The sequence below is a fragment of the Notamacropus eugenii genome, chromosome 7 (assembly GCF_028372415.1).
Source record: "Notamacropus eugenii isolate mMacEug1 chromosome 7, mMacEug1.pri_v2, whole genome shotgun sequence".
NCBI classification, from domain to species: Eukaryota; Metazoa; Chordata; class Mammalia; order Diprotodontia; family Macropodidae; genus Notamacropus; species Notamacropus eugenii.
The window spans coordinates 128938717-128956102 of record NC_092878.1 but is presented as its reverse complement, the minus strand read 5'-3'; the positions used below and the strand labels follow the sequence as shown (position 1 = coordinate 128956102).

The 17386-nt window shown below is 40.4% G+C and overlaps 1 protein-coding gene across 1 annotated transcript in view; it reads right to left on the bottom strand.

The window, feature by feature from the left end:
* Nucleotides 1–17386, bottom strand: part of MANBA (mannosidase beta) — a 106201-nt gene that overhangs the window by 1143 nt on the left and 87672 nt on the right. Inside the window, exons 14-16 of the mRNA XM_072624368.1 lie at nucleotides 15944–16088; nucleotides 9088–9230; nucleotides 1734–1991 (exon numbers count right to left, since the gene is read on the bottom strand). Of these exons, the coding sequence (XP_072480469.1) occupies nucleotides 1734–1991; nucleotides 9088–9230; nucleotides 15944–16088 (546 nt within the window). The remainder of the gene's footprint in view (nucleotides 1–1733; nucleotides 1992–9087; nucleotides 9231–15943; nucleotides 16089–17386) is intronic.

The following is a 17386-nucleotide window of genomic DNA, read 5'->3' as shown; positions in this document are numbered from 1 at the left end:
AAGAAAGATGGGTGGGTTTAGGAAGAACAAAAAAACAGCACCACAAAAAAATGTTCCCTCCTTAAAGAGACTTAATTTAATAAACATCATGGTTTAGTGACAAGAAGGCTGTTAAAAGTCCAAATGGGGGCAAACAAGAATAAAACCGGGTCAAAAATGTTCTTCTCCCCCCTGCCACTCTCTTCACTTCCTCCTCCACTCAAAGGTCTGAGGACCCCAGCCCTAGATCTTGTCTAACTCCATAATCCCTCTGCCCTTCTGGGATGGATCCAAGCAGACGCCACTCCCCACCTTTCCCTTACATCTTAGTTCTGATGTGGAAGGGCTTATGTCAAGGCATATAAGCTTTATTATGAGCGGCAAGGAAAGAGGAAATCCATTCCAAAGGTAATTATTCCTCCTTCAAAAAGAAGCAAGAATGAATCCTTATATATAATTTTAACCTTATAAATCAAGCACCAAGCATTTATTAAGTGCTTGCTGTGCACCAGGCTTATCAGTTTAGGATGAGTGCATAGAGTAGGTCAGAAATATGTCAGCTGAAAAATCTGAATGGTAACATTTTCTATAAAACCAATCAAAATCATCAAATTAGTTAATGGGCCTCTATGGACATGGGAATGAAATGGATATTTTCTGAGTCAAAGGTAGGCAGACATGGTTCATTATCACTGACAAATTTAAAATGCAGGTCATCCAATCTTTCTAGGCAGTAAATTTTGTCAGCGTTTTTATGATTAAGCCACTGAGGAAGATAAAAATTAGGGAGCAAAACAAGCGTGCCTTCCCAAGCCTGCTCTAGATGGACGTAACTGGCAAATCAGAGGCAACCTAAAACACTGATTCTCTTGTCACATATGCCGGCGGGCTCTAGTGCCACCTTCCTGGGCACCCCTCTGTTTAGGGAAGCACTCCCCACTCCGGGAGCAGAAAGTTTCCTTTCCTAGGACACCAGAGACCCTGAAGAGCCCCTTCCCTGGAGGACTCCCAAGTCCCGGACACCTGCTATGGGGAGATGTACTGCCTTCCCCCTTTCCAAAGGAGGAACAAGCTGTAATGTCCATGACTTCCCCTTTCTCCCAGGAAGAAAGAGGACCAGAGGACACCTCCACTTGTGCTAATAACAATACTGATGCTGATGATGGTGATATCCAATGTTTATATAGAGCTTCCCATGTGCCAGGTACTGTGCCAAATGTTTGATCATTATTAACTCATTTGATCCTTATAACAGCCCTGGGAAGTGGGTGTTAACACCATTCCCAATTTATAGATGAGGAAATGGAGGCCAACAAAGGTTAAGTGACTTGCCCAGGGTCACAATAGTAAGTGCCTAGGAATGGATTCGGACAAGTCTTCCTGATGCCAGGCCTGGCGCTCTATCTACTGTGCCAACTAACCACCTACAAAGTTCCCTCAAAGGCTCTATCTCGATGGTAGAAAGTGATCCAAGAGCCCCCACAAACTCATCCCCAGGCTCTCTGGGAATAGTATCTTTCATCAAAGGACCCTGCCCCTACCTGTTTTTTTATCCCCAAAATGACCCACAAGGAACATGGAGTCTCTCTCTCTTCTCTTCCCCGGGCCAAGGAAGTACACTCCCCACACAGGTACTCTGGGACAAAGCTCTACCTGCCACCCCTCAGTTATGGTTCTGCTGTGGAGGAGGAGCTACCTTTCTCCAGAGGTAACCTCAATATCCCTTTAGGAACTTTAAGACAGTGGGTACTCACAGTGATCTGTGCCTTCTCCAATCCTACAGCATCCTTCAGGGAGGACAGAAAGTGGTAGTTAGTAGGGCTTGAGAGTTCATCACCAGCTGTCAGGTCAAAGGAGATGACACAGCTTTGTCTTGTGCACTGGCCGCACCTTTTCAGCAGTTCCACCACCGGCTCCTTGTAGAGGGGGGCTGCCTGTCCTGCCTTCACTACCAAGTATTCAGTCTGATGAGAGCATACGGGCTCCAGAGAGTTCCACCGGTGTACTCTCACCTGAAAAAGACACCTTCAGTCATTCATTATATTTAGGACCATCAGAGGTTAAATGATAAGACTGACAGATTTCTTAAGATTTATAATTTTTACACATTTTTTTTTTACTCACAACACCTCTGTTGCACAATCATCCTCATTTTACAGGAAAAGAAACTGAGGATCAGAGAACTTTCCTATTGTCACATCTAAGTATTAGAAGTGGGATGTGAACCAAGATTTTTCCTGACCCCAAATCCAACAATCTTATCATTGTTCCATGCTGCCTCATGCTCTGATGGGAAGCTATCCTGGCACCCCAACCAAGGATGTTTCCTAATTAAATCTTCAATACAAGAGAACGTTAGGTATCACCATGAAGCCGAAAAGTCTCATCATGACATCATTTATGACACTGTTCCTGTGGAGTTGGCTGGCTCTGAAACATTCTAATTATCATATTTCTGCAGAATTAGTCAATGACTTTAAGTCTGTATTTTTCCAATTTTGTACCAACCAAAGTGTCTGGGAGTCCTCCTAGCTCCTGTCTTTATTCTGTGGGGCTCATCCCCTCTCTGTGGTTCATTTCTGGAATGAGGACAAGGACCAAACTGAATTTTTAAAAAAATCCATAAGCAGTTGTCTTGAGAGTAACAGTAAAAGAATTTGAATTGTGATATTGCCAAAAAAGGAACCAACAGGTCTATGTAAGCATATTCACTTGTCAAATGCAGTCATGGACCTCACAAGATTCTTAGTAGAGAAACATGCAACTTAACAGTCCTCGACCCACTTAACTGAAAAAGAGAAAGAGGGGAGGCAAAATTAGCCTGATGCCATTTTATCTGGTTTTTGTTTGGTTGGGTTTGGGGAGTACAAATCCATGATCTCCTTGAGAAAGGAGATCCCAAGAGGAAACCCCCTTTAACAATGCAAACCTGAAAATGTTCTGACAATAGCGGGGTCTTAAGAGAGTGACGTTAGAGTACTGAGAAGTTAAGTGACTACCCAGGGTCACACAGCCAGCATGAGTGAAAGGTGGCATCACAGGACCATAGATGCAAAGCTAAAAGGGATCTCACAGGTATCCAATGCCTTCATTTAAAGATGAGGAAACTGACACCCAGGGAGATTAAGCAAATTACTCAGGACTACCCAAGCGGAAATATAAAAGGGACATCTGAACGAAGGTCATTCTGACTCCTAGGTCAGCTCACCATCTACTACCCCTTGTGGCTTCTCTTAACATTTAATATCTAAAATAAATTGGTTTCCTGATGACATCTACATCTTGCCCTAGGGAGCACTTTGGCTTATTCAAGGGATGAGGGAAGAATGAGGATATAATGAAAGATTCTCACACCATCAGTACCACGTCTGAACCAAGAGACAGATATTAATGAGGGGAAAGTCTGTCCCAGAAGACAATGTCTCCACCAAATAAAAAGTCCCAGCAAGGGCATTTTGTCAACAAGCTGCAGAGTCAGTACTTATGGCCCCCAATGGCCGTAGCACTCTTGCCGAAAAAGGAAGGAGTCCAGAGCAGCTGCCCGTACTCAATGGCCTCCTCTTACTGACTTTTACAATACTGTAAACTGCCAATTATCCATGCTAATGGGGGCCTAGGGATTACACAGGCAGATGAAACAGACTGCATGTATTTTTAGCTACAGGTTTGAACTTCTTCTCCAGCCTGATCTTGGGTCAGAACAGCTAAGGCAGAAAAAGAGGCTGATGCTGCCTTTCCCTCACTCCTTTCTTCTTTAAGTGGTGAAATGCCAAAAGGCAGGGGGAGGGAAGCAAAAACAAAGAAGTCAAAGGGTATGGGCAAACCTCAAACTGGAAAATCAGGCCTGAAATTACTGAAAGTTGGTGATTATTCTCCTAGATCCAAAGCTGAGATAGCAAGAACTTCCCACTTTCCCACCCCTCCACCCATCCATCCGCCATCTAGTTTGAAACAAATTGTTAGGTAATGACTCTTGTTCCCTTGGTGGAAAATATACATATGTGTGTATACATGTATATAGATAGATAGATGTGCTTACATATCTATCTATATATACACACGTATATATGTATATGTTACTGAAGATGCTAAATGATTGTTTTTTAATTTTCAGATATACATTCTCTCCCTGCTACTTCTCCCACCCTTCCCACCCCCATTGAGAAAGCAAAAAAGCCCCAAAATCCTTGTTACAAACATGGATAGTCAAGCAAAGCAAACTGCTGCACTGGTCATGTCAAAAAAAAAAAGTCTCAATCTGTGCACTGTGTCAGTTATCTTGGGTAATATGCTAAGTCATTTTAACATTGTAAAGTCAGAATAATCAGGTTCTGTAAGATAACTCTTGGGATGCTGATGAGAATAACTAAAGAAAACCTGCAGGAGAGGCCATAGTTGGGAATCTTGCATCATGAGAGGTACAGGCCTCTAGGCTGTGTCAATCATGTTTATTCTGGAAATGAGTTGAGAGCTCAAGAAGTCCCTCCCAAATAGGACACTGAGATTTATAAGCAACCCCAAATGAAGAACAGATTTTGAAATAGTAAAAAAAGGAGTTCCTTTATGGCTCTTACAAGGTGACAATGTAAAACCCTGGACAAAGGTAATACCAGTTATAAGGTCTACACGTCCTTTCACAATTCAGTTCAATTAAACTCAACATTTATTAATCATGAATTATGTGCCAGGCCCCAAGCTGGTACCAGAACTACAAGAACAAAAATGAAACAGTCCTTATCTTCAAAGAGCTTACACTCTTCTGCCCCAGGTACTAACTTAGAACAGCAAATGTGAAAAATTCACGGTCTTCTTTATGTACAAAAATATGTACAAAAACATCGGTAGGATCTATTTTTAGAGTGGCAAAGAACTAGAAACTAATGTTGTGCCCGTCCACTGGGAAACGACTAAAACTACAGTTAGTGAACGTAATGGAAACTTGGGCAGAACTGGATGAACAGATGTGAATGGAAGCAAACAGAAACAGAAAATCATTTTACACAAACAACTTTAAAAAAATTAACCAGTCATGATTCCAGAGAATAATGAAACATGCTCCCTGGGAATCAGGAAAACAGTCTGGTACTGGCTAAGAAATAGAGTAGTGGATCAGGGGAATACCTAACCTGCTATATATAATAATATTTATATATCACATATATATTATTATATATTATACATCATATAAAATATATTATTATATATTATATATAGTATAATATGTATATATTATAAACATATAATAGAGATTAGGTACACAATACATAGGAGTAAATGACCACAGTAATCTAGTATTTGGTCAACAAAAACGTCCAAAGTTGCAGGGAAAACTGGAAAGCAGTTTGGCAGAAACTAGAGATAGACACCATCTGATGCCATATATCAAGATAAGGTCAAAATGGATAGATGATTTAGACATAAAGGGTGATATCAAAAATTAGGGGAACATGAAAATATGCAGTTATTAGATCTCTGGATAAGGGAAGAGTTTATGACCAAACTGGAAATAGGATCACATGACATAAAATGGATAATTTTAATTCCATAAAAATTAAATTTTTTGCACAAGCAAAACTAGTGCAGTCAAAATCAGAAGAAAGGAAGAAATTAGAGGAAAAAAAGTATCCAGCTTTCTCTGATAAAGGTCTCATTTCTCAAATATATAAGGAATTGAGCCAACTTTATAAAAATGAAAATCACTCTCCAAATGATAAATGGTCAAAAGATATGAACAGGCAGATTTCAGAAGAAAAAAATCAAAACTTTCAATCATATAAAACATGCTCTAAACCACTATGGAACAGAGAAATGTAAATTAAAACAACTCTGAGTTACTATTTCACATCTACCAGATTGGCTAACATGACAGAAGAGAAAAATGAAAAATGTTGGAGGGGGTGAGGAAAAATTGGGACGCTAATATACTGTTGGTAGAGGTGTGAACTGATCTAACCATTCTAAAGAACAATTTGGAACTATGCCCAAAGGGCTATAAAACTATATGCTTTTTCACTCCTATAGGTGTATATTCTAAAGACATCAAACAAAAGGGGAAACAGACCTATTTGGACAAAAATATTCATATCAGCTGTTTTTGTGGTGGCAAAGAATTAGAAATTGAGAGGATGCTCATCAATGGCTGAACAAGGTTGTAGTACATGATTGTGATGGAATACTATTGTGCTTTAAAAAATAAAGACCAGGATAGCTTCAGAAAAACCTAGGAAGTCATATGAACTGATGCAGAGTGAAGTGAGCAAAACCGGGACATTGTACACAGGAACAGCAATATTGTAACATGTTTTCTTTTGCAACATGACTAATATTGAAATATATTCTGCATTACTTTACATGTATAATGGATATAATATTGCTTGTCTTTTCAAGGGGGAGAGAAGGGGTAGAAGGGAGAGAATTGGGAACTCAAAATTTTTAAAAATGAATTTAAGAAAATTTTACAAGTAATTGAGCCAACTTTATAAAAATGAAAGTCAATAGTCATATAAAAATGATAGTCAACAAAATAAAGAAAAATATATTTCTTAAAAATATGCTCCTCAACCCCTGACGTAGGTGATGGGCTAAATGCAGAAGGAGATGCATTCTCAGACATAGTTCATGTGGGAAGATGTTTTGCTTGGTTATACTTATTCATTTATAAGGGTTTATTTGCTGGATTTTTCTTCCTATGAGAGTAGAGAAATGGAAGGAAAAAATACTAGCTATTGAAAAAAATGCTTTTTTTAAAGAATATATATATTCTTATAGATGGTCTGAAATAGCCTCAACAACAGGATAATAAATAAGAGTCAGGCAATCTACCAGCAAAAAAGTCAGACCTGTAGAAGTTTTGGAGACATAAAGTCACATAAATATAGTCACAGAAGAGTAAAGAAGTATATCTGTAAGGTCAATGGAAGAAGGCCTGAGATTAAGGAGGAAGGAATCTTTAGGGCCAGATAGGGAAGTCGCTTCCTCCTCCCGAAAGAAAGCAAAACATAGTTCAAAGTCAACAGTGCTGACCTGGGAGTTGATAACCAAAAACAAGGTTTAAAAAAACAACCAAAACAGACCTGGGAGAAATGCCACCCTCCCCAAACTACTGTGGGCTCAAAGATCTAGCACCCCCTCTTCCATTCCAGAGAGGAGAAAGAACCAGGGCAAAGTGCTCCCAGAGCTCTGCTGATCAAGCTAGTCTGCGGGTAGGCTCTATCCTAAAGAAACCTGGGCTTAATTTTAACACTCATTCATTTCTCTTTCTATTTATTTTCCTGGGAAAACAAATCCTTTTGAAATATTCCAACCATGTCATGGGGAAAAGGAACCATAGTTATAATAGAAATGGGGGGGGAAAGAAAAGGTGGGAGCAACCCTTGGACCAGTTACCACATCCCATGCCCAGACTCTGGGGCTGCCAAGTCTCCTGCCCTCCATGTCACAATCATTATTACCATACCCAGGAGAAGGGCTGAGGGAGATTGTAAGGGGGATAAGGCCAAGTTAAACAATGAACAGCAGAGATCAGCATGGCTATCTGCTAAACACGTCCCTCCAGAGCCAGGACCCAACTAAATAACCCAATGGGGAAAAGGAAAAGCTGACTTCAGGAAAGGACATAAAACACCCTGCTGAAAACAGATGCCAAAACAGAAAAGGCATGGAAAGCTGGCGGTGCTGGAGATGCCATGTGAATTTTTGATAATGTGGGCTTCTCATGACTATTCAGTTTGAAATATTTTTTAAAGTAAGTTTTATAAAAATGCAGAATTCTGTTTTCTTTTTTTTAAAAGCTATGCTGCTAGCAAACAAAGCTTTATTGCTTTTTAAGGATGGGACAGATGTCAGAGCATGTCTCAGAATCGAGGTTGAAATGGGTGGGGATTTCCTCCTCTCCTAGTTTTTGAGAGCATGTACGTGAACACTACATATATATCCAATGGAATGAAAACTGACACTGCTAGCTTCTGTACCCTGGAAATCAATAATTTGTATTTCTCCTTCCCTGTCTGCCATTAGCATTGACTTGACTTCTCCAAACACAGAGGTCTGTCAATTCCCTTCACTTCCCCACATCCCAAAACAATCTGGTCTTCAATAATGGCCCTGAGATAGACTCCCTCAAAGATGTGACGTTTCCTTTATGTTGGGGATCTTTTTTTCCAGTGAAGAATTTTGCAGTTTTCTTTTGGTTTCCTCAAAGTCAGGGTAGGTTTGTGAAAAGCTGTGAACCAACCTAGGGTCAATAAAAGGGTGTCAATATATAAAGACAATATAAGGGCATTTTCAGTCTGGCAGAAAGTGGGGCGCATCCTTCACCAGTGATCCTCTGGAATTTTAGTTGATCACTGCAATGATAAGAGTTCACAAGTCTTTCAAAAGAGTTCATTTTTATAATGTTACTAGCTGTGTGACACTGGTTAAGTCATTGACAGCTGTTTGCCTCAGTTTCCTCACCTGTAAAACATGGAAAATAACTGGCTGTCTTGCAGACACGACACTATTCTTATTGCGGCTTATAACTAGATTCACTTTCTGGCTGCCATATCACACTGACTCATACTGAGACCATTAAGAGCCTCAGATCTTTTTTCAGATAAATGGCCATTTAACCACACCCCCTCTTAATCTCATGCATATGAATTTGATTTTTTGGATCCAAGTGTAAGATTTTTAACATTTGTGCCTATTAGATTTCACCCAAATTGTAGGTGTGGATTCCTTCCCATCTAGATTTTTTTTTCTCATATTAAGCTTTAGAAGAAAAAAAATAAAAGAAAGAAAAATTCAAAGCCCAATTTCTGCTATCCCATCAGTGCAGGAGGCACAGATACTCAAAGAGGCATTTTATAGAGACTCTCTGGCCATTTTTGTGGTTGTTGAATTGTTTCTGACTCTTTGTGACCCCATTTAGGATTTTTTTGGCAAAGATAATGGTGTGGTCTGCCATTTCCTTCTTCACTCTCTGGCCGAACCAAAATAATATTGACAGAAGCCTCTGAAAATCTTTTGGTAGAACATAAAAAGGACAAGGTCCTAAGCCAAGAGGATAGACATTCTTGTTCCCTTCTGTCTTCTGCCTCTCTCTAGCCATGAAGACAAGGAACTTACAGTAAGTGCCATCTTGTAGTCCAAGTGGAGGTCTGAGACACCATAGATAAAAAACACGTCATCATCTTCAAAGCCAACGGGCAACAGCGGGGAGAAGAAATGCTGAGCAAAATAATGAAGCATTTTCCATTTGCCTCCATACTCTGAAATGGAAAAAGGAAAAGGAGTAAGAAGAAAGGGGCTGCAACAAGCTCTAGGGGATCTGCTCAAACACATGTGAGACAGGATACAAATGAGAAGCTCAAAGCAAAGAAAGATTTATTTTTTAGGTTTTCACTAGATTCCTTACAAGCTACCAGATTGGGAGTCAATGTTCCACTTAACCAAAGATTGTTTGTAAATCATGTTTGGAACCTATAATACAATTTCTAATGGCAATCATGGTACATGTGTTGATTAGATTCCCAGGCTAATATGTAACCCACTTGATACCAGAAGTACAGTTGTGTACCAATAGGATCATGGGACTTATATCTGGAAGGGACCATGGAGATCATGTAGTCTGACTCTCACTTTACAGATAAGGAAACTGAGGCCCAGAGATGGAAGGCTGCACAAGGGGTAACAAAGTTTTCAATGACCCTCCCTCTCAGTAGAAAGCATTACAGACAAGCGTATGTTTGTAGGAAGATTCAGAATTCCAAGAATATATTTCCCCCTGGGACCAGTGATTTCCCTCACTCCCTGCCCAACATGGAGATATAGAGTAGACAATTAACAAGCATTTATTAAGCATTTACTGTATGCCAGACACTGTGCTAAGTGTCAGGGACACAAAGAAATTCAAGAGCAGTGAGAACAGATGCCTTCAGGTTTCAGGCCAATGATAACATTTCCCATGTCCTAAAGTAGAGACTCCAGAAGAATAGGGGTTTCTGCTATCACAGATCCAAGTGTACCAATTCTCTCTTCATTGCCTCCTCCTTCACATGAGTCTTTCCTGATTCCCACTCAACACAATTCAACAAGGATCTATTTGTGCTCCTACTATGTGCAAGACCCTGTGCAGAGGACTGAGGATACAAAGACAAAAGTCAGTCTTTGCCTTCAGGAAGCAAGTGAGAGGCAATACAAACAGACAGAAATGTAAATACATACAAAATGAAGGTAGTCTGGGGAGTCTGGTGGTTAGAGCCTGGCCAAAAAGGAAAATGACAAATGCAGAAAAATTGGGGAAAAACAGATACATTAATGCACTGTTGCAGTGGCTGTGAGCAGACATGGCCAATTCGAGCTATGCCCCAAAACTGACTAAGCTGTGTACCCTTTGACCCAGCAATACACCACTAGGCATATACCTCAAAGAGCTCAAAGAATGAGGAAAAGGACCTATGTGTACACAAATAATATATATCATCTCTTTTTGTGGGGGTAAAGAATTGGAAAATAAGGGGTTGCCCATCCATTGGAGAATGGCTAAAAAAATTATGGTATTTAAGTATAATAGAATACTGTGCTTTAAGAAATAATGAAGGGGAGAGTCTCAAAGAAAGTTGGGAAAAGGAAAGGTGTGAATTGGGTCATAAAGGAAACCAGGGGCTGAAGGGAAAAAAATTCATTCAGGTATGGAAAAGTCACTACAAGAGCACAGAGATGGGACTTTTAAGGCACTGTGTGCTGAGAACACTGGGGACACCAATATGGTGGGAGTACAGTATATGTGGAGAGAGGTAACGTGGGAAAAGACCTCAAAGATAAGAAGAGGCCAAGCTGTGAAGAGATTTAAATGCCAAAGAGAGGAGTTTCTATTTGATCTTAGAGGTAATAGGGAAACATTGGTCAGATCTAAGCTTTATGAAAAATCATTTTAGCAGCTACTGAAGGTTAGAATAGAGAGGGGAGAGGCTGCACAGTAGGGAAGGATGGGATATTGGGAGGCAAGAAAGTGAAGTGACTGAGGTGAAGTGGGGGATCAAGCCATACAGCATGTCCCCTGTCACCACCACTCCTCTCTCCTCGTCCTCCTCTTTCCCAACCCACAACTTCTAGAGTGAGGAAGACCTCACTGCCAGTGAGGATCAAAAGATGGAGCTGGAAGTATGTGTTCTGTGAATGAAAAAGATAAATGTTTCAAATAATTAAAGCTTTTGTTTCAATCTAGGACTGGTGAAAATGGTGATTCCCCCAGCCTAAATACAAGTTTCTTGGAGAGAAACAGATCCATAAACAACTTCAATCATATACATAATTTTAAAAAAACTACTCCTTTATTAAGATAATAAAAGGATATAGGAACATTAGCGAGCAATCATACATGACTGAAGTCAAAGACGGGCCTCCACAGCTCTGGGGACACTTTTTTTTCAACAGTACTAAATAGTCAACTGCAAAGCTACTGCAGAAAGTTGGACTTAATCTTGAAAATGTTAAACATGCATACACAGGCACACACACACACACACACACACACAGAGGCGCACACACAGGCGCACACACACACAGAGTTTGAATTTGTCAAAGACAATAAAGACCAGTTCATGCAGACCCATCAAACTGTTAATTTTATGACATCGATAAACAATATTGTTTTAGCAGCAATCCCTATTACAGCTCTGCCCTGATGTAAACGATTTTTTAAAAAGCCAGCTTTTAAAAACCCAGGAATGGAAGCCAGGAGACAAAACAGATGACCAAAAAGAACTTCCACAAGGCTGGAACAGGGTTGGTACAGCTAAGCATTTAAGCCTAACTAGTTCTAAAGATGATGAATAATAAAGGAACCTTTTAAAGCAGTAAACTGGCAGCAGCATCCTCCTTTCCATGCTCTTTTCTGGCCTGCAGTACCAATGTAGAAAACCTAAGTTCTGGTAAGTTTCCTAACTGGCTGGATGTGGAAGGCCACAGACTCACGCACGGCCGTTCATTATTCTCACCAATCTGCCTTAGAGGAAGGTCAAGTCTGCCACCAGGAGGGGTCGGGATGTTTCCAGGAGCCTATGAAGTCTTATAAATTGTCAAATACAGAGACAAGTAAATACTACAATATAATCAATGCTAATATATACAGTCTCGTGCTACAGTGTGAGATTTTAAGGGACCGTAAAACCAATTAAAGTAAATCTGCTTGTAAAGCACTCTTCAAGTTCTCACCCTAATGGAGTAAAATAAGAAGAGTGCGGGCATTTAGCAGCATGATCCACATTAATAGGCTTGCCACTTAAAGTCTTTTATCTGTTACTTTTCTTCATTTACTCATGTTTAAATTGATTCAGAGAAAGCTGGTGGTTGAATACCGTTGGGACCTGTTAGATAATTCACATCTGTATTTAATTATCCGCCCCCCTCACCAGTCCCCACACTTTTTTTGCAAAGCAAGGAGTGGGGCGGGGGACCTGCTGTCCTCTCACAGATAAATCTGAATTATACTTTTCTTGATATTGACGTTTTAAGAGGTATAACCATAAGAAGTTTTCATGGTATATAGGCTACCAAAATTTAAAACTATTCTGACGAAAGTATTTTGTATAAACGTGCTTTCTAATCATTTTAAAAATTATAGCTGTTATTGTTTTATTGTAGAAAACTTTAATTTCAATTAATTCTCTATTTATAAGTCTTAAAAAGAGATGACTATGATATTCCAGGGCCAGGGGAGGGGAGGAGGGGTTTTTATTTAAAGATCCATTGAGGCTTTTGGATCTGAAGAATGACACAGCCAGATATCGATCTGTCAGCTATGTAGAGGACAAAGTGGAGAGAAGCTGGAGGCAAGGAGACAAACGCAGAGACTGCTGCAGCCACCCAGGTGATGAGGGCCTGAATTCAGGTGGGAGCCATGTGAGGAGAAGGCAGATGTAAGAAATGTTGTGAAGACAGCATCAAGACTTGGCAACTGCCCAGGCATGGCAGATGAGGAAGGAGTAGTTGTGGAGGATTACTGAGAGGCTGACAAAAATGGGGACGTTAAGAAGGGGGGGGGGGGGGTTGGAGGGAATTTAATGAGCACCATTTTGGACAGTAAATCTGAGGTGCCTCTGGTACATCCAGGTAAAAACATCCAGGAGGCAGCAGGAAAGGTAGAATTTTAGCTCAGAGGCTAATGAGGGCTGGGTAGGCAGATCTGGGAGCCACCTGCATGAAGATGCTAAGTGGATTTGTAGAAGCTGTTCAGAGACACCAAGAGAGATACAGGAGGGCCCGGTATAGAGCCTTGACTTAGGGATTGTGACACGGATGAAAACTCAGCAAAAGAGATGGAGAAGATTAGGCAGGGAGGAGAACAGAGGGACAGCAGTGTCATGAAAACTGGGGGGGGGGGGTGTTTCTAAAATGAGCTGGTGATCAAGTGCCAAGAGGTTGAAAAGAGGATCAAATTTAGCAGGCAAGAGAGGCTTAGTAAACTGGGAGAGAGCGATTTCAATAAACTGGTTTCCACCCCCCTAAGCGTGTCATCATCTCACCCTGTTAGAATACAAGCTCCTTGAGAGCAGGGACTGTCTCTGCTTTTCCTTTTGTTTCCTCAGGGCTTAGCACCGTGCTGGGCACAAGAAAGACCATAAGGAAGATTGTTTTCTTAAACTTTCCAAAACCTCTCCTTCTCTTACACTCTTGCCCCTGCCTATTGAGAAGGCAAGAAATGTGATAGTAATGATACATGTTTTTACATGAAAAGCATATTTCCATATTAGCCATGTTGGGGAAAAAAAATAAAGTGAAAAAATTATGTTTCAATTGGTTTAATGAGTGTTTCTTCATTCATTCACTGGAAGCCCAGATCTCAAGTAGTTGAGGAACGGCATCTGAGGAAAGGAAGCCAACCTTTTTCTAGAAGTCTGATGGTAAAAGGGAAGAGACAAACGCTGTCACTTGGGAGAACAGCAGGACCAAGGGAAGGCTTCTGAGGTTTTTTGAAAGGATGGGAGAGACATGGACATGTCAGTGAGAAGCAATAGAGGTGATAAACAGAGACAAGACTTCTACAAAAAGAAGCAAAGGGGCAAAGCTTCAGGGGGAGGTCACAGAAGACGAGGTCTACAGTAAAAGTAGAGCAGCTGGCCTGGGGAAGGAGGGAGACCACATCTTCCTCCAAGACTAAAACAAAGCAGAAGAGAATGGGAAATGACACTGAGGAAAGCTGATGGCCTCCATTTTCATGGGAAATAATTAAGCAAGATTCCCCTTGATACAAAATGAACGTATCACTTGGACTTCACAAAGAACTTTCGTTTGGATGACGATGGTGATGATGACCATAGCATTTCTATAGTGCTTTAAGATTTGCAAAGAGATTTATATCAGTTTATTCTCACAATAACCCTGGGAGGTAGATCCTGTTGTGATCCTTGTTTTACAAGTGAGGAAACTGAGGAAAGAGGTTAAGTGACTTGCTCAGGGTCACACAGCTAGTCAATGTCTGGGGTCAATTTTAAATTCAGATCTTTCTGACTCCCGACTTTAAAGTTCTATCTAGCAGCTCCTAACATGCCTATTAATATTAGAATTTAGTATTATAAGGAATCTCTCCAGATAGTATTTCCCAGAAGAATGGGAAATAATGTGGTTATGTTTCTGAGAGAGAATTTTAAGGGGGAAAATCTTTAGAAAGAAGAGAGGGAGAGAAAGAGCAAAGGATCTTTTCCCACCATGTGCTTCATAGGCTCCATCCTAAATGCTCCCTGGCTGCACCCCATCTCGCTTGGGTGTGGCAGTCACTGCTACACCCAATACCTGCCATGTCCATTGCAGAATTCAGACAGATGAGGCCTTGCCCTCCTGAGTCATAAAGGAAGAGCTAGAAAAGGCCAGCCCTGATGTCCTGTTCATGCTCAAGAGAATCACTTGAGATGCATAATTACATCTAATAATTTCGAGGACCCCCACCCCCCAAAATTATCATCAATGATTCTAAATGAAATAGCAGAAAGAACACTGCATTGGAATTCAAGAGACCAGGTTTCCAGTCTAACTTCATCCCTAACTAAGCTGTGTATTTCAGCCAAATCTCTTTCTTTTCTTACGTATAAAATGAAGAAATTGGACTAGGTGATGCTTAAGGCTCGTTCCTGGTTTAATAGCATATGATTCCGCGAATAACCTTTAGTTTTTCCCAAAATTCAAATTCCTCCTCAAAAGATAAAGATTCTCCACCAGTGAAAATATTCAAAGGTGACCTTGCCTGGGAAGTGATTCTGGTAATTCTAGAAATTAGTCTAATAGGGTGACTCTGAGCAAGTCATGTAAACTCCTTAGAGCTAGATTTTATCTGTAAAAGGAACAAGTTGGACCAGATGTTCTCTGAAGTTCCTTCCTCTTCAAGATCCATGATCTATCCTGCTTGGAATGCAGGCACTAGTTTCCCTTTGTCTTAAGGAAGATAATAGGGCAAAGGTGACCTTAGGAAATAGAGGTGAGGCAAGCATGAAGGCTCGAGAATTCTTGCTTGAAATGACCACTCCACCAAACTCAATGCTCTGAAACACAGGAAGGCTTGAAGGGTTATCTCTCTTCCCTCAGAGTCTTCTAAAATAAAATCCCCACCAACAATTATGAGATAAGCAAATGTTCAAACTGAAATTGATTCCCCTTGTCCTTCTGTTGACATGACTCTTGTCAAGGCTGAATGACAGCTATGCTATGCTATGGGCCAGGAACTGCGCTGGGTGCTGAGGATGGAAGGACCAGACTGACACAGGAGATGGACAGTTCCCTGATGAGTTTCCTTGAGGGCTTTGTGTCCTTCTTCTGCAGAAGTGTCTCATCTTGGCATATTTCTGATGAGGTCAATTTTCTCCCTCTTGGGTACTTTGTTTTCTCAGTCCCTCTCCCTCTTTGGGAGTCTCCACCTCTTCTTATGTATCATTTTATCATACTCATATAGCCACAAGATTCTTATAACAGTATCAACTAAGAGACTCACCTAGTGAAGCCCAGGATGGGGCCTGCCAGATGTCATTCAGCTGCCAATAAAGGGCCCCCATGGTGTGGCCCTCACCATATACTATTTCGCTCTGACTTCGTCGGTAGAACTCTGTTTCCGTCTTTACGCACTGGGCCTGCATCACCTGATTTAAGAGAAGAGACAAAGGTATGCACTGCTATTTATCCACTCAGGTAAGAAACCCTGAGATAAGACGGCTGAAGCAACGAAAGCACTGAATTGAGTGCCTGTGGAAGACGCACCATGGAATGATGTTAATTTTATAGGAATTATGAAAGTAAATTATTGCCATATATATATGTGTGTGTGTGTGTGTGTGTGTATATATATGTATATATGGGTGTATATATATGCAGTCAGGCAATACACATACGTATTACCTGACTATGCATATTTGTTATTAGGGTTTCATTTGTTTTGAGATATACACACACACACACACACATACATACACACATGTGTGTATATGCATATATATGCATAGTCAGGAAACATATACACACATATATATTGCATATATATGTTTGCCTGACTAGATATATTTGTTATTAGGGTTTCACTTGTCTCTCTTTTTGTCACCCAATTTGGGGGAGGGGTGAAAAGAAAATATGAAAGAAAGAAAAAAGATTTTTGTTAATTGAAAAAAGTTAAATCAAAAAATGCAAATTCTCATATACCATTAGGGAAATAATTACAAAAATAATTGCTGACATGTATATAACACTTTACAACCTACAGAGTGCTTTAAAGAAAATATCTCGTTTGATTCAAACACTATTGCCCTGCAAGGTCCTACAAGGTACTTATCACTTATTAAGCATTTACATATAATAAATTCGTCATCTATGTGGCAGCCATTAGGGATGCAAAGTTTACAGTCTTGCCAAGGGAAACAAAATGCAAGAACTAAGATACAACATGGAGACCAAATAACTTGGGGGGAGATAACATCTGGATGGTATAAGAAAGGTCTCACATTGAGGGTGATGCTAGAGCCTGGCCTTTAAGGAACCTAAGGATTCTAAGAGGCAGAGGGAAGCAGAGATAGCGTTCCAGGCTTGGCAAACAACTTAGTACAAAGGCATATATATAAATAAAGATATAGATATGCAAATATCTATATCTCTCTATCTATAGGTTTGGAAGTCAGCCCTGAGTTAAGATGAGAGAGGAATTTACTTGGACACTGTGTACTGATTAAGGAAATTGTTCTTATAGTCGTGACCTAGGGGTGAATGGTGCGGTATTTTCTGCTAAGCCTTAAGGCTGTGCCATGCTAGGGAAGGTGAGGACCTGGGAACCCCTGACTTTGGGGATGCAATGATATGTACCACATGACATACTGTTATGAGAGATATATATATGAATCAGATGATATATTTGGCTTAAGGATGCTGCTATGAATGTTATGCTTTACTTTAT